Source organism: Giraffa tippelskirchi, chromosome 7 (genome assembly GCF_054371585.1).
Source record: "Giraffa tippelskirchi isolate mGirTip1 chromosome 7, T2T-mGirTip1v1.2.pri, whole genome shotgun sequence".
NCBI lineage: Eukaryota > Metazoa > Chordata > Mammalia > Artiodactyla > Giraffidae > Giraffa > Giraffa tippelskirchi.
The window spans coordinates 18,706,819-18,726,656 of NC_137281.1; the positions used below are offsets into that span (position 1 = coordinate 18,706,819).

The 19,838-nt window shown below is 44.7% G+C and overlaps 1 protein-coding gene across 18 annotated transcripts in view; it reads left to right on the forward strand.

The window, feature by feature from the left end:
- CEP89 (centrosomal protein 89) overlaps window positions 1–19,838 on the forward strand; it is a 73,937-nt gene that overhangs the window by 2,709 nt on the left and 51,390 nt on the right. For all 18 annotated transcript variants that reach the window (XR_014059550.1, XR_014059548.1, XR_014059552.1 and 15 more), the window contains exons 2-4: window positions 774–880; window positions 6,599–6,757; window positions 9,815–10,001. Coding sequence is in view for 14 of the 18 variants with exons in the window: in XM_081510421.1 (XP_081366547.1) it covers window positions 774–880; window positions 6,599–6,757; window positions 9,815–10,001 (453 nt within the window). In the remaining 4 variants the exon portion in view is untranslated. The remainder of the gene's footprint in view (window positions 1–773; window positions 881–6,598; window positions 6,758–9,814; window positions 10,002–19,838) is intronic.

A 19,838-nucleotide genomic window follows, 5' to 3' on the forward strand; every position in this document is an offset into this window, starting at 1 on the left:
GTCCCCTTGCTGGCCTCAGACCTGAGGGAGCCCCTCTCTCCCTGGGTCACCTCAGGACATTGTCTTTACCTCTCCCGTGGTGCTTGCCATAATTCTCTGTCGTGTTATAAACAGCTGGGTGTTTTTCCTCTGGACTCGCCCTCCTTAAGGATGAGGACCAGGTTTCTTCAATGCTGTCATGGCATTTTGCCTTTAGTAGGTTCACGCAAATGGCTGGTGCACAGAAAGTGAAGACTGGGCTACACTCACAGACAGCCCTGCCTAAAGCCGGGTTGTCTGACTTTCATTGTGTGTAGGAACCAGTGTCTGTCACTCCGCATCTTCAAGATAAACGACCTAAAATCGTTATTAAGCCCTTACCGGGTGTTAGGCAGTGTGCTAGGTGCCACAGTTCCAGGATTGATAATGACAAGCAGGTTGTCTCAGGAAGCTTCTGTTCTGCGGGAGGGGAGGGGAGGGGGCGGGCAGCAAGTGAGGAGGGTCAGCAGGGGCAGTGCTGGGAGCCACGTAGGGTTCTGGAGGGTGACTCTGGGTCATCGTTGGGGAAGCTGTTCTGAGGAAGGAAGGACGAGAGGGCCCCACAGTGGGCAGCTCCCTGGGTGGGCACGCTTGCCTGGCCAGATATGGATGGAGGATGGTGGGGGGAGGATTGGGCCTTCTGATGGGACTAGATCCCTGGGTGACCAGTGCCAGTCCCCTCCCAGACCCAGGGAGGGATGGTCGCAAGACCTACAGATAATCCCGCTGACCTCTGCCGGGTTTCATTTGCACAGAAACACATCATCCATGGCCTACTCCCTGCAGCCAGCATCGCACCGAAGCCCGCTGTGCCCCGCTCACCCCCTCCGCGCAGCCCCAACCCCTCTCCAGAGAGACCAAGGTGAGTCAGGTGAGCAGGCACTGAGGTCGTCCCTAAGCTCAGCCACCAAGTGCTGGGTCCTGGAGCTGTTAAACGGGTAAGAAAATCAGAAGTAGAGTGATTAGGATCATGTCCTTTGAAATGCTATCCTGGTTCCATAATGAAGCACTCCATATGGTTTCTCTGTGGCCTCATGGTCTGTGGACCGTAAGGTCTGTGGAGTTCTCACATTTCATGGTGGTTTAGTCACTCAGTCTTGCGACCCCATGGACTATAGCCTGCCAGGCTCCTCTGTCCATGGGATTCTCCAGGCAAGACTACTGGAATGGGTTGCCATTTCCTCCTCCAAAGCAAATTTTCAAAATAGAAAACATTAAAGCCCAAACATTTAGGTGGATAGTATGTTAAAAACTATTTAAACTATGCACATAATTTTCTTTTTAAACTCAAGTCTGCCTTTCAGAAGAACTGCTTTGCAGGAAGGAAGGAGAAGCAAGTTCACTTGCCAAAGCCTGGGATTCCCCCTCATCCGGTGCTCCTGTCACACCAGAGAATGGACTTTCTTTTGTGCTTAAGGCCCCTGCCTGTGTCCTCTTAAGATTTTGGACACAGAAGAATTTTAGATTAGTCTTTATTCATAAAATACCTGGATGCATGGCTTAACTCTTAACTATGAGAGATAAGTTTATTCAAGAGTAGAACCTTCTTTTTAGTGTTCTTTGAAACTGGAAATATTGTATGCCTCCTGATAAACACTTCGAAGTATTTTTGTGCTAAATGTGTGCTAAATTGTGTCAGTCATGTCCGACTCTTTTGTGACCTCATGGACTGTAGCTCTCCAGGTTCCTCTGTTCAGGGATTTTCCAGGCAAGAATACTGGAGTGGGTTGCCATGCCCTTTTCCAGGAGATCTTCCCAACCCAGGGATCAACCTTCATCTCTTACGTCTCCTGTATTGGCAGGTTCTTTACCACTAATGCCACCCTGGGAAGCGAAGTATTTCTAGTGTTTGTTTTTTCCTTCAATGCAATCTTGATAACAAGAATAGCCATTTATTAGTGTTTACTTTGTGCCAAGGACTCTGGTTAGTGCTCAAGAGGCCTTATTTCATATCATCCTCTCAACAAACGGGAGACAGGTCCTGTTGGAGGCTCTGTTTGGATTCAGGTGTTAGTCACTGACCTAGAGCCTCATGGTTGGTGGGTGGTGGCGTTGCTGCGATGGATTGTAGGTTTGTTGGTTCTTCAGTTTTTGTGTGAACAACCCTTAAGTTGTGCCCTTAGAACCTAGATGTTTTTGGAGACTTCCCTGGTGGTCCAGTGGCTAAGACTCCGTGCTCCCAATGCAGCGGGCCCAGGTTCAATCTCTAGTCAGAGAACTAGATCCTACATTTTGTAACTAAGACCTGGCACAGCCAAATAAAAGCAAAAAAAAAGAACTTAAATGTTTATGTAGCAGCTGTATTGTGGCCAGTGTGCTGTAGACTCATTAGAAAATCTATATTGTCTCCTATGTTTTCCAAAAATATATTTCTGGATTGTAATTTTTTATAAGCCCCAAATAATCAACCTGGTTTTGGTAAACTTGGGCTATTGCTAGATAATTTTTTTTCTGAAAACTAACATTCAGATTAGTGTTATTCCACTGGCATTATTCCAGTTTGCGCCTAGTGTAACAGTGTAAGAATTTAGTATTTCCTCTTTCCCATCCTTTGCTGCTGTTGTTACACATTTTATTATGTACGTTATAAATCCCAAAGTATATTGTTCTTATTTCTGCTTTAGACAGTCTTTTATCTTTTTTAAAGCAGTTTTATGATATAATGGACATATAATCTGTGCATATTTAGAATGAATGCTTTGATAAGTTTTGATGTATGTTTATACCCGTGAGACCATCACCGTCACTATCAAGATAATTACTGTATCTATCTTCCCCTCCAGTATCCTTGTGCCACTCTGTAATTCCTCCCTCCTTCCGCTCTCTCACTTCCCACATGTCAGCCTCACCCTCCCAGGCAGCCATCCATCTGCTTTCTGTCTCTATAGATTAGTCTACATTTTCTAGTATTTTATAGAATCGGAATTACACAAAACAATTATGCTGATTTCTTACACTCGGCATAATTATTTTGAGATTCATCCATATTGTTGTGAAAGTCAGTAATTCATCCTTTTAATTGCTGAATGGCATTCCATTATGTGAATATGCAATTGTCTGTCCATTCACCTGTCTATTCAGCAACTGGTGGACTGATTCTCCATTTCTGGCTACTAGGAATAAAGCTGCCATGAATATTTGTGCATAAATCTTTGGCCCTGTGCTTTCATTTCTCTTGTGAAAATATCTAGGAGTAGAATGACTGAATCATATAGTTGTTGTTCAGTCACTAAGTCATGTCCGACTCGTTACAACCCCACTGACTGCAGCACACCAGGCTCCTCTGCCTTCCACTATCTCTTGGAATTTTCTCAAATTCGTGTCCACTGAGTCAGTAATGCTGTCTAACCATCTCATCCTCTGCTGTCCCCTTCTGCTTTTGCCTTCCTTCTTTCCCAACAGGGTCTTTTCCAATGAGTCGGCTCTTCATATCAGGTGGCCAAAATATTGGAGCTTTAGCTTCAGCATCAGTCCTTCCAGTGAATATTCAGGGTTGATTTCTTTTAGGATTGACTGGTTTGATCTAGCAGTCCAAGGGCCTATGGAGTCTTCTCCAACAGCACAATTCAAAAAATATCCCTTCTTTGCCACTCAGCCTTCTTTATGATCCAGCTCTCACATCTGTGCATGACTACTAGAAAGACCATAGCTTTGACTATACGGACCTTTGTCAGCAAAGTGATGTCTCTGCTTTTTAATAGGCTGACTAGGTTTGTCGTAGCTTTCCTTGCAAGGAGACAGTGTCTTTTAATTTCATGGCTACAGTTACCATCTGCAGTGATTTTAGAGCCCAAGAAAATAAAATCTGCCACTACTTCTGCTTTTTCCCCTTCTATTTGCCATGAAGTGATGGAACTGGATGCCATGATCTTTATTTTTTGAATGTTGACTTTCAAGCCAGCTTTTTCACTTTCATCTTTCACACTCATCAAGAGGCTCTTTAGTTCCTCTTCACTTTCTGCCGTTAGAGTGGTATCATCTGCATATCTGAGGTTGTTGATATTTCTGCCAGCAGTCTTGATTCCAGCTTGTGATTCATCCAGCCTGGCATTTCACATGATGTACTCTGCATAAGTTAAATAAGCAGGGTGGCAATATACAGCCTTGATGTACTCCTTTCCCAATTTGGAACCAGTCAGTTGTTCCATGTCCAGTTCTAGCTGTTCCTTCTTGACCTGCACACAGGTTTCTCAGGAGACAGGTAAGGTCTGGTATTCTCATCTCTTGAAGAATTTTCCACAGTTTGTTGTGATTCACACAGCCAAAAGCTTTAGCATAGTCAGGGTATATTTAACCTATTAAGAAACTGCCAAACTATTTCCCAAATTATTATTCTATGTATGGTCCTACCAACACAGCATGAGTTTCCATTTTGAGTTAATTTTTGTATATCGTGTGCAAGGTATGGATTCAAGTTCAGTTTTTAAAAAAATACAATGCCATTGTGTTTACTTATTTTTAAAAATGTTTTTATTTACGTATTTATTTTTGGCTGCGTTGGGTCTTTGTTTCAGCAGACAGGATCTTTTTTGTTGCAGCGTGCAGGCTTTTCTCTAGCTGTGGCACACGTCCGAGCGAGCTCCAGAGCACATACGCTCAGTAGTTGCAGTTCAAGGGCTTAGATGCCTGGGTGGCATGTGGGATCTTAGTTTCCCAACCAGGGATTGAACCTTCATCCCCTGCATTGGAAGATGGGTTCTTAACCACTGGACCGCCAGGGAAGTCTTTTTTGCATGTGGGTAGCCCGTTGTTCCAGTACCATTTGATGAAAGTTATTTATTGGGCATGTAACTAATTACACCAAAACTTAGTGGCTTTTTTTTTTCCTGCCATGCCGAGCAGCTCGTGGGATCTTAGTTCCCTGAACAGGGATTGAACCCAGGCCCTTAGCTGTGAATGCGAGGAATCCTAACCACTGAACTGCCAGGGGATTCCCAAAACGTAGTGGCTTAAAACATGAACCAATACCTTTTTTAATCTCAGATCTTCTCTTTTTTTCTCTCTGTGTTTCATTTTGGTTATTTTCTATTGTTTTACCTTCAAGTTTCACTAATTTTTCTGCAATAGGTGACCTAACTGTTAATCCCATCCGGTGTAATTTCCATCTCCTGAAGTTCAGGTCTTTTTAATAATATTCCGTGTCCCTGCTTAGCTTTTTGAACATATGAAATAAAATTATAATAACTGTCTTAATGTTTGTCTCTGCTGCTTCTAACGTGAGTTCAGTTCTGGATGGGTTTTGATTGATTATTCTCTTTGTTTTAGGCCATGTTTTTCTGTCTCTTTGCATGTCTGGTTATCTTTGATTGCATGCTAGACACTGTTGTGAGTCTTACCTTGCTGAGTGCTGGATATTTTTGTATTCCTATAAGTCTAGTTGAATTTTGTTCTGGGATACAGTTAAATTACTTGGAACTGAACTTTTGGGTCTTGCTTTTATGCTTTGTTAGGCAGGGTCAGAGTGGTTTTCAGTCTAGGGCTGTTAATTCTGCACTACTTTCGGAGTGCTGTGCCCAGTGTCCCCTGGATCACAACGCTCTCCCATCTGTCTGGGGGGAACGGGCGCTGTCCGCAGCCGTGCGTGAGCACCTGGCACCGTCCCTCTCATCCTGCTGGGTGCGTCTCCCCCGCCTTGGGCCGTGTCCTCGCATGCATGCACTGAGGAGTATTTTGCGGAGCTCTCGGTGGGGCCTCCTGCTGGTTTCTTGAGTTCTCTCAATTCAGCTCTCTCCTCTCTGGTACTCTGTCCTGCAGATTCTATCTGCCCTGGTGTTCCCTGACTTTCCACTCCATTCCCACAACTTGAGAGAATCTGCCCATCTCCACCTCATTTCCTCCTCTCTGTGCTGTAACCAGGACATTCTCTCAGGCAGTAAGCTGGGACAATTAATTGTTTATTTTGATTTTTCAGGTGGGAGGGTAAACCTGATATTCTGTCTTTCCTCTAGTATAGGGCTTCCCTGGTGGCTCAGATGGTAAAGAATCTGCCTGCAGTGCAGGAGATTCAGGTTTGATCCCTGGGTTGGAAAGATCCCCTGGAGAAAGGAATGGCTGCCCACTCCAGTATTCTTGCCTGGAAAATTGCATGGGCAGAGGAGCCTGGCAGGCTCTAGTCCACGGATTGCAAAGAGTCAGAAACGACTGAGCGACTAACACTTTCACACTTTCCTGTATTATAGTTTTGAATAATTTGTAAGACTTTCAAATTCCTTTTCATTTCTTTGATATCTTGTTATTTCTCTCTTTTTTTTCCATTCCAATCTTTCATTCTAATAAGAACACTACCTGAATATAGACTGCTTGGATCACAGACCTGGTTTCATCTTCCATTAACTAGGAAAGCTTAGACAAGTCATTTAATGTCTGTGAAAAACAGAGATGATAATATTATCTATTCATTCAGTTGCTGTGGGAATGAAGCAATGGTACATAGCCGGCTGACTGCAGGCGTATAGTCAGTAGATACGCCCTGAACACTGTAGAGCTGAAAGTAAACCTTGATTAATTCACATGTCCTGTTGTTCAACCTTCAGCTTGAGGGTCTGTGTCTCACTGACTCACTGGGGTGATTTGTCCACAGATCTGCTCTGGCCGCAGCCATTCTAGCGACGACACTGACTGGCCGGACCGTTGCCATTCCTCAGCCTCGCCGGAGATCCCACTCTGAGAGCAACATGACCTACATGGAAAAGGACAGTTTGATCGAGCCCTACGCCACTATCTCAGAGCTGAGGCATCAGTAAGGACCATCTCCCGGGCTCGGCTTCCTCTCAGGGCAAAGGGGGAGCAGCTCTGCGTGTGTGTGTGTGTGTGTGTGTGTGTGTGTGTGTGTGTGTGTGTGTGTGTGTGTGGTTGTGACTAGAGCTTAGGACACAGGTTTTCATCACCAGTGTCAAAGAAGTAATGTCCTGGAACATTAATCAGTCTTGGATTGTATCCAGATTTTCTCCAGAGTGGATCTTGTTAAATTACAGCTTATGAAGACACCGGTTGCTTTCATGGCAGCACCGAGGCCGTGAATTCAGTGTTGCTTTTAGCCATAACCTTCGATGGCAAGAGTTGTCCGTCACAGCTTCTCATGAGTGTCCTCTCTGAACGGTCACACTGTTGAATTTGCCTTTGTTGATGCCTGTACTGTAACCGTTCTTCTTTAACATCATTTTCTCTGTTGCTTGAGCTGGGTTAGCGCTGACACAGGGCTAAGGAGCAGGAAGGTTTCCTCCGGAGGGAGGAGGCATTGGGGAAGAGCTGGGGGATGTACAGGAACCAGCTGGGAATGGCCTGGGAGCTAGGAGTTGGTCAGCATGGGGCAGGGATGAGCTTTTTAGACAGAGAATAGGGAGTATGACACACATGAGCGTCTGAAGGGGAGGGTATTTGTGGCTGGGAGGAGTCAAATGAGGTGGGAGTCATCTGAGATGGTGCTGGAGGAGTGGGCAGGCTTAGGGGACCTTGGGTGTCCTGTTCCAAGGTTGTGAGAAGACACTTTAAGGGCTCGTGGGGTTGGGGTGGGGAATACATCACCAGATTTGGCTTTTATCTGCCATGTTTATTCAGTTTTGATATTTGAGGTTTTTTTTTTTTAAACATACCAAAAAATTCTGTATTTTTTATGTAGTAAGAAGTATCAGTGTTTGTAGTTCTGACATTATTGTCAAATCTAGAAAGATTTTCCTTATTGCAGCGTTATACAAATGCTCACACATTTCCTTCTAGGATGTTGGTGGTTTAATTGCTAAGTCATGTCTGAATCTTGCAACCCCATGGACTGTAGCCCGCCATGCTCCTCTGTCCATGGGATTTTCCTGGCAAGAATACTGGAGTGGGTTGCCATTTCCTTCTCCAGGGGATCTTCCAGACCCAGGAATTGAACCTGGGTCTCCTGTATCACAGGTGGATTCCGGTATTGCAGGTGGATTCTTTATTGACTGAGCTACACTAGGATGTGTTTATACTTTTGGTTTTTGAATTTTAATCTTGATTCCATTTTTGAGATGTTTGAATATAGCCTGTTTTGCTCCTGCTGAGAATTTATACTTTGGCTGAATAAGAGCTGAAGATGAGGAAGTGATTCTGAAATTCACTGGAAAGAATAATCAGATAAGACTGTAAAAGGATATCTGGAAGGGAAGAATATTGACTCGGGGAAGGCTGTGTTAGCCCCATCATATTTTAAGACATATATTGAAGTAGTTAAAAGAGTGTTGGATCAGCGACAAAGAGGTGCACAAAAATGCCCTGAGGTGAGCCTAGTGTTTGCAGGCATATTGAAACTCTAATAAAGGCAGCCCCACAGATCAAAGGGAAAGGACGGGATTCAACAGTTTATTCATTAGCAGCATTAGAAAAAAATCAGGTTTCAGCCTTGCGTAATTCATGCACCGAAACAAATTCCTATTGAATGAAAGGCTTTATTTGTATATACATAGAAATAAGATCACGAAGTCCTATATCCAGTCCAATCAAACCTCTCAGAGGGAGATGACTACTGTTTGCTTCTGAGCTAAGAATTTGGAAGGTTAAAAAAAAAATTTATTTTTAAATCATCTGTATGTTAAAAAAATTTACATAGCCAAAATAAAATCAACAGAATTGAGAAAATATTTCTAGTAAATACAAAGTCACAGTTTTAATTTTTGTAGGTGGAAAAGTTCATTTCAAATTGGAATGGATGTACTAGAATCAGAGTAGATGAAAGGACAAAGGACACGAGCAGACAATTCACAATAGAAGAACTGAGACTCACACACAAATATATGGAAAAACACCCAGTCTCAGTAAGAAATGCACATTTTTGCAGTGAGGTTTACCTTCTTTGGGCTTCCCTTGTGGCTTAGCTGGTAAAGAATCCGCCTGCAATGCAGGAGACCTGGGTTCGATCCCTGGGTTGAGAAGATCCCCTGGAGAAGGGAAAGGCTACCCACTCCAGTATTCTGGCCTGGAGAATTCCATGGACTGTATAGCCCATGGGGTCGCAAAGAGTCAGACCCAACTGAGCGAGTTTCACTTCACTTACATTCTTTTAGCAAGTTTTAGACAATTATTCATGGACAGAAGAGCCTGGTAGGCTACAGTCCATGGGGTCGCAAAGAGTCGGACACGACTGAGCGTCTTCACTCCACTCACTTCACTCACTTCATACTTTATCACTGGAGAAGGAACTGGCAACCCACTCCAGTATTCTTGCCTGGAGAATCCCATGGACTGAGGAGCCTGGCAGGCCGTGGTCCATGGGGCCACGGAGAGTTGGACACGTCTGAAGTGACTGAGCTGAGACAATTATTACTGACATAGTCACGGGTTGGGGAAGTGATTCTGTGTGGATGCCTGTGGACCTGTGAAATGTTCATACTGCTTGACTCAGCCTTTCTCCATATGGTGGTTTTATGGGATGAATCTTCAATACAGAAGAGATTGCACGTTGATGTTCATTACAGAGCTGTTTGTGTCGGTAAAAACTTGGGGGGAGGGAACCTAAGTAAGGAGAATAGCTGACTGAACTGATGTATCTACTCAAGTCTGACTTTAAAAACTTATTAACAGGGAGGCAAATTGTATATGTATACAGGGATTATAACTATAAAAATCTAGGTGAAAAACTGGAAAGAAATTCTATCAGTGTACAAAGAGATGGAACAGTGGATGGTTTCATCCTTTAGCTTTTGCCTATTTTGTCGTGTGATCATAGTACGTCACAGTGGGACTTGGAGGCAGTGCATTTACTACATGTATATAAACCAGGGTGAGCTGTTAAGTGGCTTGTTCTTTTATCTTGATCTTGAATGTCCTAATACAGACCGCACTGGCAGAATGAAGCAGGAAGAAGATCTTCTCTGCCATCCTTTGAAATGCTGGGCTATGAGGAGGACGCAGACACTGACTCGCACCTGTCGTCCAGCCGCAGGCGGCCTGGAGACGCCAGTACGCACAAGGAAGAGGGAAGTGTCAGCGACGCCCTGTATGCCGCGCCACACGGAAAGCAGGTGCTTGTTGCGTTCCAGCGTTTCTTCTACACCTTGGCATTAACTCACAGGAAATTGTGTCTAGTGCATTAGAAAACAGGTCCCTTTTCTCTCTTCGGCTGTTAATGGCTTTTGTTTGGGGGCTTATTTTTTATTTTTTTTTATCATTGGTCCAGTCTCATTTTCTACCTTATTAGGCTAAAATTTTAAACTCTTTCCTTTATCTTTCAAGACAAGTCCTTCAGAGAGAAACATCTTCACGTCTTTAATGTAGTCATCCTGCTCTTTCCTTTGACTCCTCCCTCCCTGAGCTAATTTTCTTATCACTTTTCCATATGTGTATGCTGCAATGTTTCTTCAGACTCATGCCTGACAAGGAGCATCATCACATGTCTCTCCACAGTAGCTGACATTCTTAGGGTGCATGTGTGAGTGTCTAGTTCAAGCTCTTACATGCGCTCATCTCCGGCTGTCTTGGTGACATAGGTTCTATTTCAGCCCTGAGGGGGCTTCCCTGGTGGCTCAGATGGTAAAGAGTCTGCCTGCATTGTGGGAGACCTGGGTTTGATCCCTGGGTCAGGAAGTTGCTCTGGAGAAGGAAATGGCAACCCACTCCAGTATTCTTGCCTGGAAAATTCCATGGACAGAGAAGCCTGGCAGGCTACAGTCCATGGGGTTGCAAAGAGTCAGACATGACTGAGCGACTTCACTTCACATGTGGGGGAGCTGAGATACCTCTCTGGTTGAAGGAGCCGGGTTCTCCATCATTGCCCACATGCCCTGGTTTAAACTCTTGTGTTCCCGGGGTTTTGAAAGCTGGACAACACCATTTCTTTAATGGCAAAAGATAGCACCGTAATTTCTTTTTCCTTTCTCTTTTTTTCTTTTTCACCATCACTGTAACATGTTACTTGTAGTGACTCTACTTAGAGACTTGCAATGTCAAACTATGTTCATATTGATTTTATTTCCATTGATTATCCTTCACTACTTTGAATTACATTTTAGATGGTCTTAGGGAAATTATTTTGTGGAATCCTTAGGTATTTCAGAAACTAACCATCACTTTCTAGCATATACAGACTTTAACATGCAGAGTTAGGTTTCTCCACAGCAAAGAGCCCTGGATAGGCAGACAGGTGCCAAGAACCCAAAAAGGTCTCCTGCAGGTCTCTGAAAGGCCTGTGTGAGCACCCACCATCCCTCAAGGCTGCACACTTCCTGGCTACTATTTTGAACCCAGGTTATAGGTAGAGCTGTAGCACTCAACTCTTCTGGAGAAATGATAGGAAAATTGGGAGTGAAGCTTGCTACCACATTTACCTGAGTGGAGAGAGATAACAGTGACCTCTACAAGCTCCTTTGTTGTTAATCGAACCTACAGTTTTATTTTTCAGGCCAGTGTGTCTTGGTGGCTCGAGGACCCATGTTCAGTACAGAAATTTGTTTTAAAAATTTGAAAAGTAGAGCAAGGCAGCTAACAGTGTCAAGGATTGGGGAGGATGCAGAGGGGCTGTGGGTGTGGGAGTTGGCACCACCATTGTCGGGGGGGCTGTTTGACGCCGTCTATTAAAGCTGAACAGGTGCATTTTCCATAGCCAGGCACCCCCGCAGTTGAGATATAGAACATAATGTAACACATCAGTGTTCTCATTCTCCAGGATGAGCAAGTACTGACATCTTTTTTTTTTTTTGCTTCCAATTTTTAGTAAAAGAAAATTATGGTTAGGGTTGAAATCTTTGTCTCCCATCTGCTTCATCCCTGGAAGGCCATCTCCTGGATTTGGGATGTGTTCTGGAAGTCTGTTTTTATTCTTTGCTGCAAATAAGTATCAGGAAACAAATGTGTTACTATATGTATATATATTTAATTGTACAAAGGTCACCATACAGGAACCCATCTTTCTTCCTCTCAGCTTTGTAGTTCTTTGAGTTGCATACATGATCTGCTCACCTACTGGTAAACATTTAGATTATTTCGTTGCACACTTGATACATGTACCCCACTGGTTGTTGTCAAATTGTTCTCCAAAGCAGTAGTTCCCATTTGCCTTCCCAGCAGCAGTGTATGGATGCAGGTCTCCACCTTTCTGCACATGCCAGCCGAGAGGAAAGCCTTTCCTCGTGCAGCCCAGGAGCAGAGCCAGAGGTAGAGTGTTAGTAAGTGATTGCAGTTGAAAGGTTTCATCATAACCTGCAGAGGAACGAGTGAAAGGGCCCCGAAGCTGGAAAGGGATTTCCGTTTCCCACAGTCTCAGGATTAGTACCTCAAGGGAAAGAAGATGCATTGACTTTTTCTGAGCATTTTATATCTTCCCTGGTGGCTCAGTCAGTAAAGAATCGGCCTGTAACACAGGAGACCTGGGTTCGATCCCTGGGTCGGGACGATTCCCCTGGAGAAGGGAAGGACTACCTACTCCAGTATTCTTACTTGGAGAATTCCATGGACAGAGGAGCCTAGCGGGCTACAGTCCATGGAGTCACAGAGAGTCGGACGTGGCTGAGTGGCTAACACACACACACACGCACAGGCAGCTCACATGTGCCATTTCATTTACTTCACACCTGTGGGGGTATGTGCAGGAGATAACAGGATAAATGACTTGCCCAGGATCACCCAGCCCACCACCCAGTGGCAGAGGCAGGATTCGGATCAGGACAACCCGTTTCTCCTGTTTAGAATCAGAATTTGTGTTGACAGTCCTTGTGCCTCTCAAGACTGTTACCTAGACATAAAGATTTTTGCTTGTTTTTGAGGATTAAAATACGTTATCTTTGAAAAGAATGGGTGTGTGGTGCATAGAAAACTGCTGTTTAATCACTAGATGGCGCTAGCACTGAAGACAACACTGCCTATGGAGTATGTTTTAGGTTTTTTTTTTAAGTATTATTTTTACTGTAGACACTCCTTATTTGCTCCTTATTTTTACTATAAGCATTTTGTAATCTCAGGTAAATAATTTATGCCTTTATTCTTTTTAATCAAAACTAGTAAGATAAGGACACAGACCAGCCCACATCAGGCAGTTTGGGTATAAGTCTCTGCCTCACGCCTCTCTCTGTGTTTCAGGGTAGTTTGGGCAATCATCTTCGTGTGAAGTGTGCACCCTCCCAGAAATGGCCTAGCAAATGGAAAGCAAGTCTTGTTTTCAGCAGTTTTCTTGTTGGTGCCACAAAAAGTAAGGCTGGAGGGGAAGCGGGCTGTGTGAATGTGTGGTCAGTTTGCACGATATGAGAGCCCAGCAGTAAGAGCAATGCCGGGACATTCAGAGACCTGAGTCCAAGTCCCAACTTCTCTGCTTCCCAAGCATGTGACTTGGGAAGTCAGATAACCTCCCTGTGCCTCAGCGTCTCCATCCTGTAAACGACTGTGTCAGGGTGGACACTGTCTTTGGGTCAGTAAATAATTCGACACCTATTTGTCCAGCATCTGATGAGTACCAGGCATGTGCTAGGTGCTGGAGAATCAGTACAAGGGTCCCTAGTCCCACAGTTAGGTTAATCCATTAGAATTATGATGAATGTTACAAAGGAAGGGTACTCGGTCATGTGGGACCATATATAACTTTTCTGAGAGGACCGCCAAGAGTGACAGCAGAGAAAGGGTTACAGCCTTTCTTCTCTCATTTGAGGTCACTTGATTTTTCTGCCTGATAACTTTTGTAGGTTCATCTTTATCTTTTGAAGTTCAGTAATTTCACTAGGATTAATAGTGGTGTTTATTATTTTGTGTCCTTTTTTCCTGTAATTTAGTTTACATAATTCTGAAGACACAGATTTTCCACCTCCCTTTTTTTATTTTCTGGGAAATATTTCCTCCCCTCTTTTATTTTATCTTTGACTGGTTTCATCGTCTGTTCATTCTGTTCTCCTCTGGGAACACGAGCTATGCATTTGTTGGATCTCCTTTGTCTGGTATCTTTTCTCTAATCCCTTGTCCCTCCATTTTCTTCTCAACATCACTTTGTGTGATTTCCTCTGTGTACTTCCCTCTCTCTCAGCGCTTTGTCACTATGTTTTATGGGTTCTTGCCACCCACTGCAGTATCCTTGCCTGGAAAATTTCACGGACAGAGGAACCTGACAGACTACAGTCCATGGGCTTGTAAAGAGACAGACATGACTGAGCAGCTAAGCGTGCATAGAGTATAACTTTTACCTCTGTATTTGTTTCATTTTGCCTTTTGCTTTTTTGAGTTCTGCTGATTTATGTCACACATTTTTCTGTGGCCTCATCACTTTTTTTTTCTGTAAAAATATTTTTGTTTATTTATTGGGCTGTACTGGGTCTTTGTTGTGGCACAAAGGATCTTTAGTTGGGGCATGTGGGATCTAGTTCCCTGACCAGGGATTGAACCCGAGCCCCCTGCATTGGGAGTGTGACGTCTTAGCCACTGGACCACCAGGGAAGTCCTGCATGATCACTTTTCTTGATCTCCTGGATCTCTTCTTTTGTTCCTCATGTCACTCTGTGCTGTTTCTAGCTTCTTTGAGAGTACAGAGTTGGATTCTGGAGGGTAAAGGTGGGCTCTCCCAGCATCTTCCTTCAGCCTCTCCCACTCTCCCATCTGCCCCGTGGGAATGACTATACGTCTCTTGGGACCATACATCCTTGCTGTCAGCACACCCGTATGAGGATCACGTTGAACCTTTGTACCTGTGACACTTTGTGACCGTCAGAGCGTCTGCATACCTGAAGTCTGAGGAGGTTTGGCAGCTTCTGACATTCTCCCTCTCTTCCAAATTTCATAGGTTTGGTATCTGTTTTCTGGCCATTGACTGAGCTTTCTTTCTTTCTTTTCATTATTTTAATTGATTTCAGTAGGTTTTAAGTGAGGAGAGTGTAGTCTGAATACCTGCTGAAATGAAGTGAAAGTTGCTCGGTCATGTCTGACTCTTTGTGACACCATGGGCTTATACAGTCCATGGAATTCTCCAGGCCAGAATACTGGAGTGGGTAGCCTTTCCCTTCTCCATGGGATCTTCCCAACGTAGGGATCGAACCCAGGTCTCCCACACTACAGGTGGATTCTTTACCAGCTGAGCCACAAGGGAAGCCCAAAATACCTGCTACCATTTTCAGATAGAAATCACTGATAAGATGTTATTAGAGCTCCTCTGTCACACATTCTTGCTGTTGGTGCATTTGTGGATTTGCAGAGCATTTTGTCATAAAATACCATATATTCATTCATTTGTTCATTTATTCATCCAACCAACTGCCCACAGACAGGTATTTGAGTATCTGCTGTATGCTTGGGTCCAGAGAGGAGTCATTCATGCAGGTGTGAACCACTTATCTCTAGAAACTTGTGGAGACCAAGGAATAGTGGGGACTCGTGCTGCTGTGGTTGAGGATTAGGAGTGTCCCCTTTCTGTCTGCAGTCTTTAACTTTTAGTTTCTTTAAGATTTTCTTTCTGTTACCCAAATATACATGAATTTCCATGTCCTATAAAAACGTTTGATGCTGCATTTAAGCAAACACCACCCCGAACCCCTGCGGTTCCATCCCTCCTCTTCTCTCCAGGACAGGCCTCTGTGGTCACTTTGTGTCTGTATCATCCTCTTGCCTACAAATAATCAAATAGACAGAAGGTTTAAATAATGGACATTTAACTCTCACATAATAAAGTGAAAAGGTAGGCGATTCCAAAATTGTTTCAGCTGCCTATTGAACACAGGAGCCTGAAATTCCCTTGGCCTACTCTTTGTGATCACCAGAGGCAGCCGGTTCTTCCCGCAGAAGAAGGAAGCGGGGCATGGTCCTTGAGGCAGTGCTGTGTTGATGATGGTTAACGTTTTTGCCAGAAGCTTGCCATCGGGATGCTCGTTGGTCACGTGCCCATCCCTTGACTGGTTACTGGCTAAGGAGAGAAGGATTACTGTGATTCGAGCCTACTTGCACCAAACAAAGTCAGGATTCTCTCAGCAAGGTGGAAAGAGGGGCACTGACTGCTGAGTGGGCAGGGCTGAGGTGCCTGCAGTCTCCCTGTCTGCATTTACACATACACATCCCCACGGTTAGTGTGTATGCGTGTAGATCACCGACTCTGCTCTAGCCACGTGAGCACCTCTGTATGAGCTTGACCCCCATTGGTGGCAGTAGAAGGCCAGGAGAACAGATCAGGCACCAAGCTGTCACTCCCACCGATTTCCAAAAGCTACTCCAAATGCACCCTGCCACCTTCTAGCAGCAAGGTCTCCTCCATCCAGCAGTGAGGAAGCATGGATCCACAAACGTTTGTTTCTTCACTGTGACATACCACACCAAGGGAGGTCCAGCATGTTGCGAGACCTACAAAGGTTCCACTACAGCCCCGCAAGGCCACTCCACCTTACAAATTAGAGCTGCCTGCGGCCCCACCCCCCACCCCCGAGTTCCCTTGGTTCTCTGCACAGTCTGACCACACTCTTGCCTGGATTTCACCCTGAGGTGGAGCCAGCTGGACCCCTCTGTTGCTCCACCAGTCACGTCTGTTTATTGTCTCTTTGTGGGTGGGGTTCCGACACTGGCATCACTGATCTGAGGAGAGGCACCTGGGAAGGTGCCAGCTCTGTTTGGGGCTGGACCCTCTGCATCCCCAGGGTTCACCAGCGCTGGCTCTTCTATTCAGCTCACCCCACAGTCACAGGAATTGAGACACTGAAGCATCCTTGCTGTGCTACCAGGTTTTCCAATACTGTACTTTCACCTCCAAGTAAGAAAAGATGCCACAGATTAATTTTTGAACTGTGTAGGTGTAAAATCATGGAGCATGTATTATTTTACATCTGATTACATTTTTAGGTGTGTACAAATTTAAAATCTTACCTTCCTGGTAAATTGAACAGTTTGTCACTATAAAGTGACCCTCTCTATCTCTGAAAATGTGATCTGCCTTAAGGTCTTTTTTGTCTGATGTTTTCCATCTTTCTTTGATATTTGCACGGTCTATTTCTTTCTATCCTTTAATTTTAACCTTTCTACATCCTGCTGTGTTTTATAAACAGCATCTAGTTGTTTTTTCTTTAAGTTTACCAAGATATAGTTCACATATTAATATCATACTATTCATCCATTTAAAGTGTACAATTTGGGACTTCTCTGGTGGTCCAATGGTTAAGACTCTGCACTTCCAATGCAGATATGAGAGTTTGATCCCTGATCGGGGAACCAAGATCCCACATGTTGCACCCCCCCCCCCAAAGGTTTATAATTCAGTATATAGTTTTTGTTAACCAAATTTGACAAAATTTTCCTTTGTCTTTTTACTAGAGCTTTTGGTTCTTTTATGTTTAATGTGTTCATGGGTATATTTGAGTTTAAATCTGTCATTTCTGTTTTTCCTGCTTGTCCTATTATTCTGTATCTTTTTTCTTCTTTCATTGTTTTGGATTGATGCATTTTTTAGTTCTATTTCTTTCCCTCAACTAGCTTAAAGTTATACTAGCTTTTTTTTTCCCCCTAATAATCACCCTATAAATTCTAGCATGTACACTTTACTCTTTAAAATCCTAGTTAGTGTCCTCCTCAGGAGGAGGACGAAGGAGCTTAGGCCAGGGCTGCAGACGGATGCAGGAAAGGCCACTTCTGGCCACTGGGATGGCAGCACTGTGGCTGGGGTGCCTGGCTTCCACCTCTCTCCCTTCAGTACCCAGACAATTTTTGTTTTAGTTACCCAGGTGATTTTCACACTCAGAAATATTTGGCAGTTTTAACAATATTTTGCATTAAAACTTTAGAGTGTTCCTCGAATGTTGTCACAAATTCTTTAGGCTTATTTATCGACGTATTACGTATACACAAAAGACACATAAGCTGTAACTGTACCACTCAGTGAATTTTTGCAAAGTAGCCTCCACCCAGATTAAAAGAAGAAGAACAATACTGCTAGACTGCAGAGGTCCTCTGTGATTGAGAAGAGGCACTGGTCCCCCCGGAGTTAACCACTGCCCTCACTCCAAGAGCAGATTAGATCTTAGAAGAATCACCTTAAATTAGTTTTGTCCTTCCCTGGTGGCTCAGATGGTAAAGAATCTCCCAGCAATACAGGAGACCTGGGTTTGATCCCTGAGTTGGGAAGATCCACTGGAGGAGGGCATGGCAACCCACTCCAGTATTCTTGCCTGGAGAATCCCATGGACAGAGGAACCTGGTGAGCTATATAGTCCATGGGGTCACAAAGAGTTTGGACACAACTGAGCGACTAAGCACACAGCACATTCTGAAGACTTTAATCATGCATTATGTATGCTTTGGGGTGTTTGAGAGTCTTCTGTCATTGTGTGTGGTAGTTGTTGGTTCGTTCTTATTGCTGTGTGATATCCCATGGGACAGCTATAACATCCAATAACTTATTTACTCTACTAAGGGTAGATATTTGGTTGTTTCCAGTTTGGAGCTTTTAGGAAGAGTGCTCTATGAACATTCATGTGTGGTGGGTATGTACCACTCATATATACTGATGAGTGGTGTATGTATAATCATAAGGCATAATTAGCCATAAGGTATGATCAGCCTTCGTACTAGTAGATACTAACAAGCAGTTTTCCATAATAGGGTATCGTTATGATGGTATTTGGTCTTCCCTTGGTGGCTCAGCTGGTAAAGAATCAGCCTGCAATGTGGGAGACCTGGGTTCGAACCCTGGGTTGGGAAGATCCCCTGGAGAGGGGAATGGCTACCCACTGTAGTATTCTGGCATGGAGAATTCCACGTATAGTCCATGGGGTCGCAAAGAGTCGGACACAACTGAGGGACTTTCACTTTTCATGATAGTATTTGAGTCGCCTTAGCATTTCATACTTCCTAAATAAAAGTGAGTAGCTTAATATACCTTTGACAGGGTAAACAAGGCAGATGGTTCCTAGGAGCTAAAAACTTAAGAGGTTCATTTCTTTTTAATTTCTTCAATGATGAGTAGAGCAGGAGACCTTTCTGCTGCTCTGAGCCACGTCACTCCAGAGCCCTCTACCCCCAGCCTGGTGGGCCTGTGAATCTTAGTTTTTGGCCCTGAAATGCCCATTCTTGTGGGCATCTTGCTGGTAAATGCTGCCCCCTTCCCAGCCATGGGGATGGCCCTTCCATGGCCTGCAGAACGGCACAGCTAAGCCAGGCTGATCACATAAGCAGGATTTTACAAAGAGTCAGGATAGTGGAAGGGAAACCACCCAGGGAGCACCAGTCTCAGCTTTTTGTACAAGACCTGGTTCTCTGCTCTTCCCCGAGGGCAGCCTCTGTGCTTGCATCCACCCTTACCCCCATCCCAGAGCCCTGCCGGTGAGGCAGCCTCCTGCTCATCGGGGTGGTCCCAGACCCGGCTCACAGGTCTGTGAGGGGCAGCTCTACCATTCATGACCCTGCAAGGGAATTTTTCACAGACAGTGGTGGGGGGAGAGTCCTATTCCATCAGGAAACACTCACAGTAGATAGGAGTCCACTATGCCAGCAAACATAATGGGCCCCGATCCCAAACAGTTGCCTTGGTGAGGGTTCTCACAGGGCAGGTCGGCAGCTCTTGCCCCATATAGAAGTGAACGACACAGCATCAGTACCAGGGCACAGTGGTACTGGGCGCTGCACAGAGCAGGCTAGAGGCAGCTCCTTTTCCTGAGCTGGTCCCTGGCAGGAATGGGGAAGGCAGGCTGCCTAGGTAGTGTGGGGTGGGATGGGGTGCAGCACATCTGTGAAGGTCCTGATGGCTTAGGCCAGGAGTCCCGAACCCCCGGGCTGCAGACCATCCTGTTAGGAACTGGGCTGCACGGCAGATGGTAGTAGTGGGGTGGGCAAGCGAAACCTCATCTGCTGCTCCCACGGCTTGCATTACCGCCCGAACCATCCCCTAAGCCCCACCTCCATCTGTGGAAAGACTGTCTTCC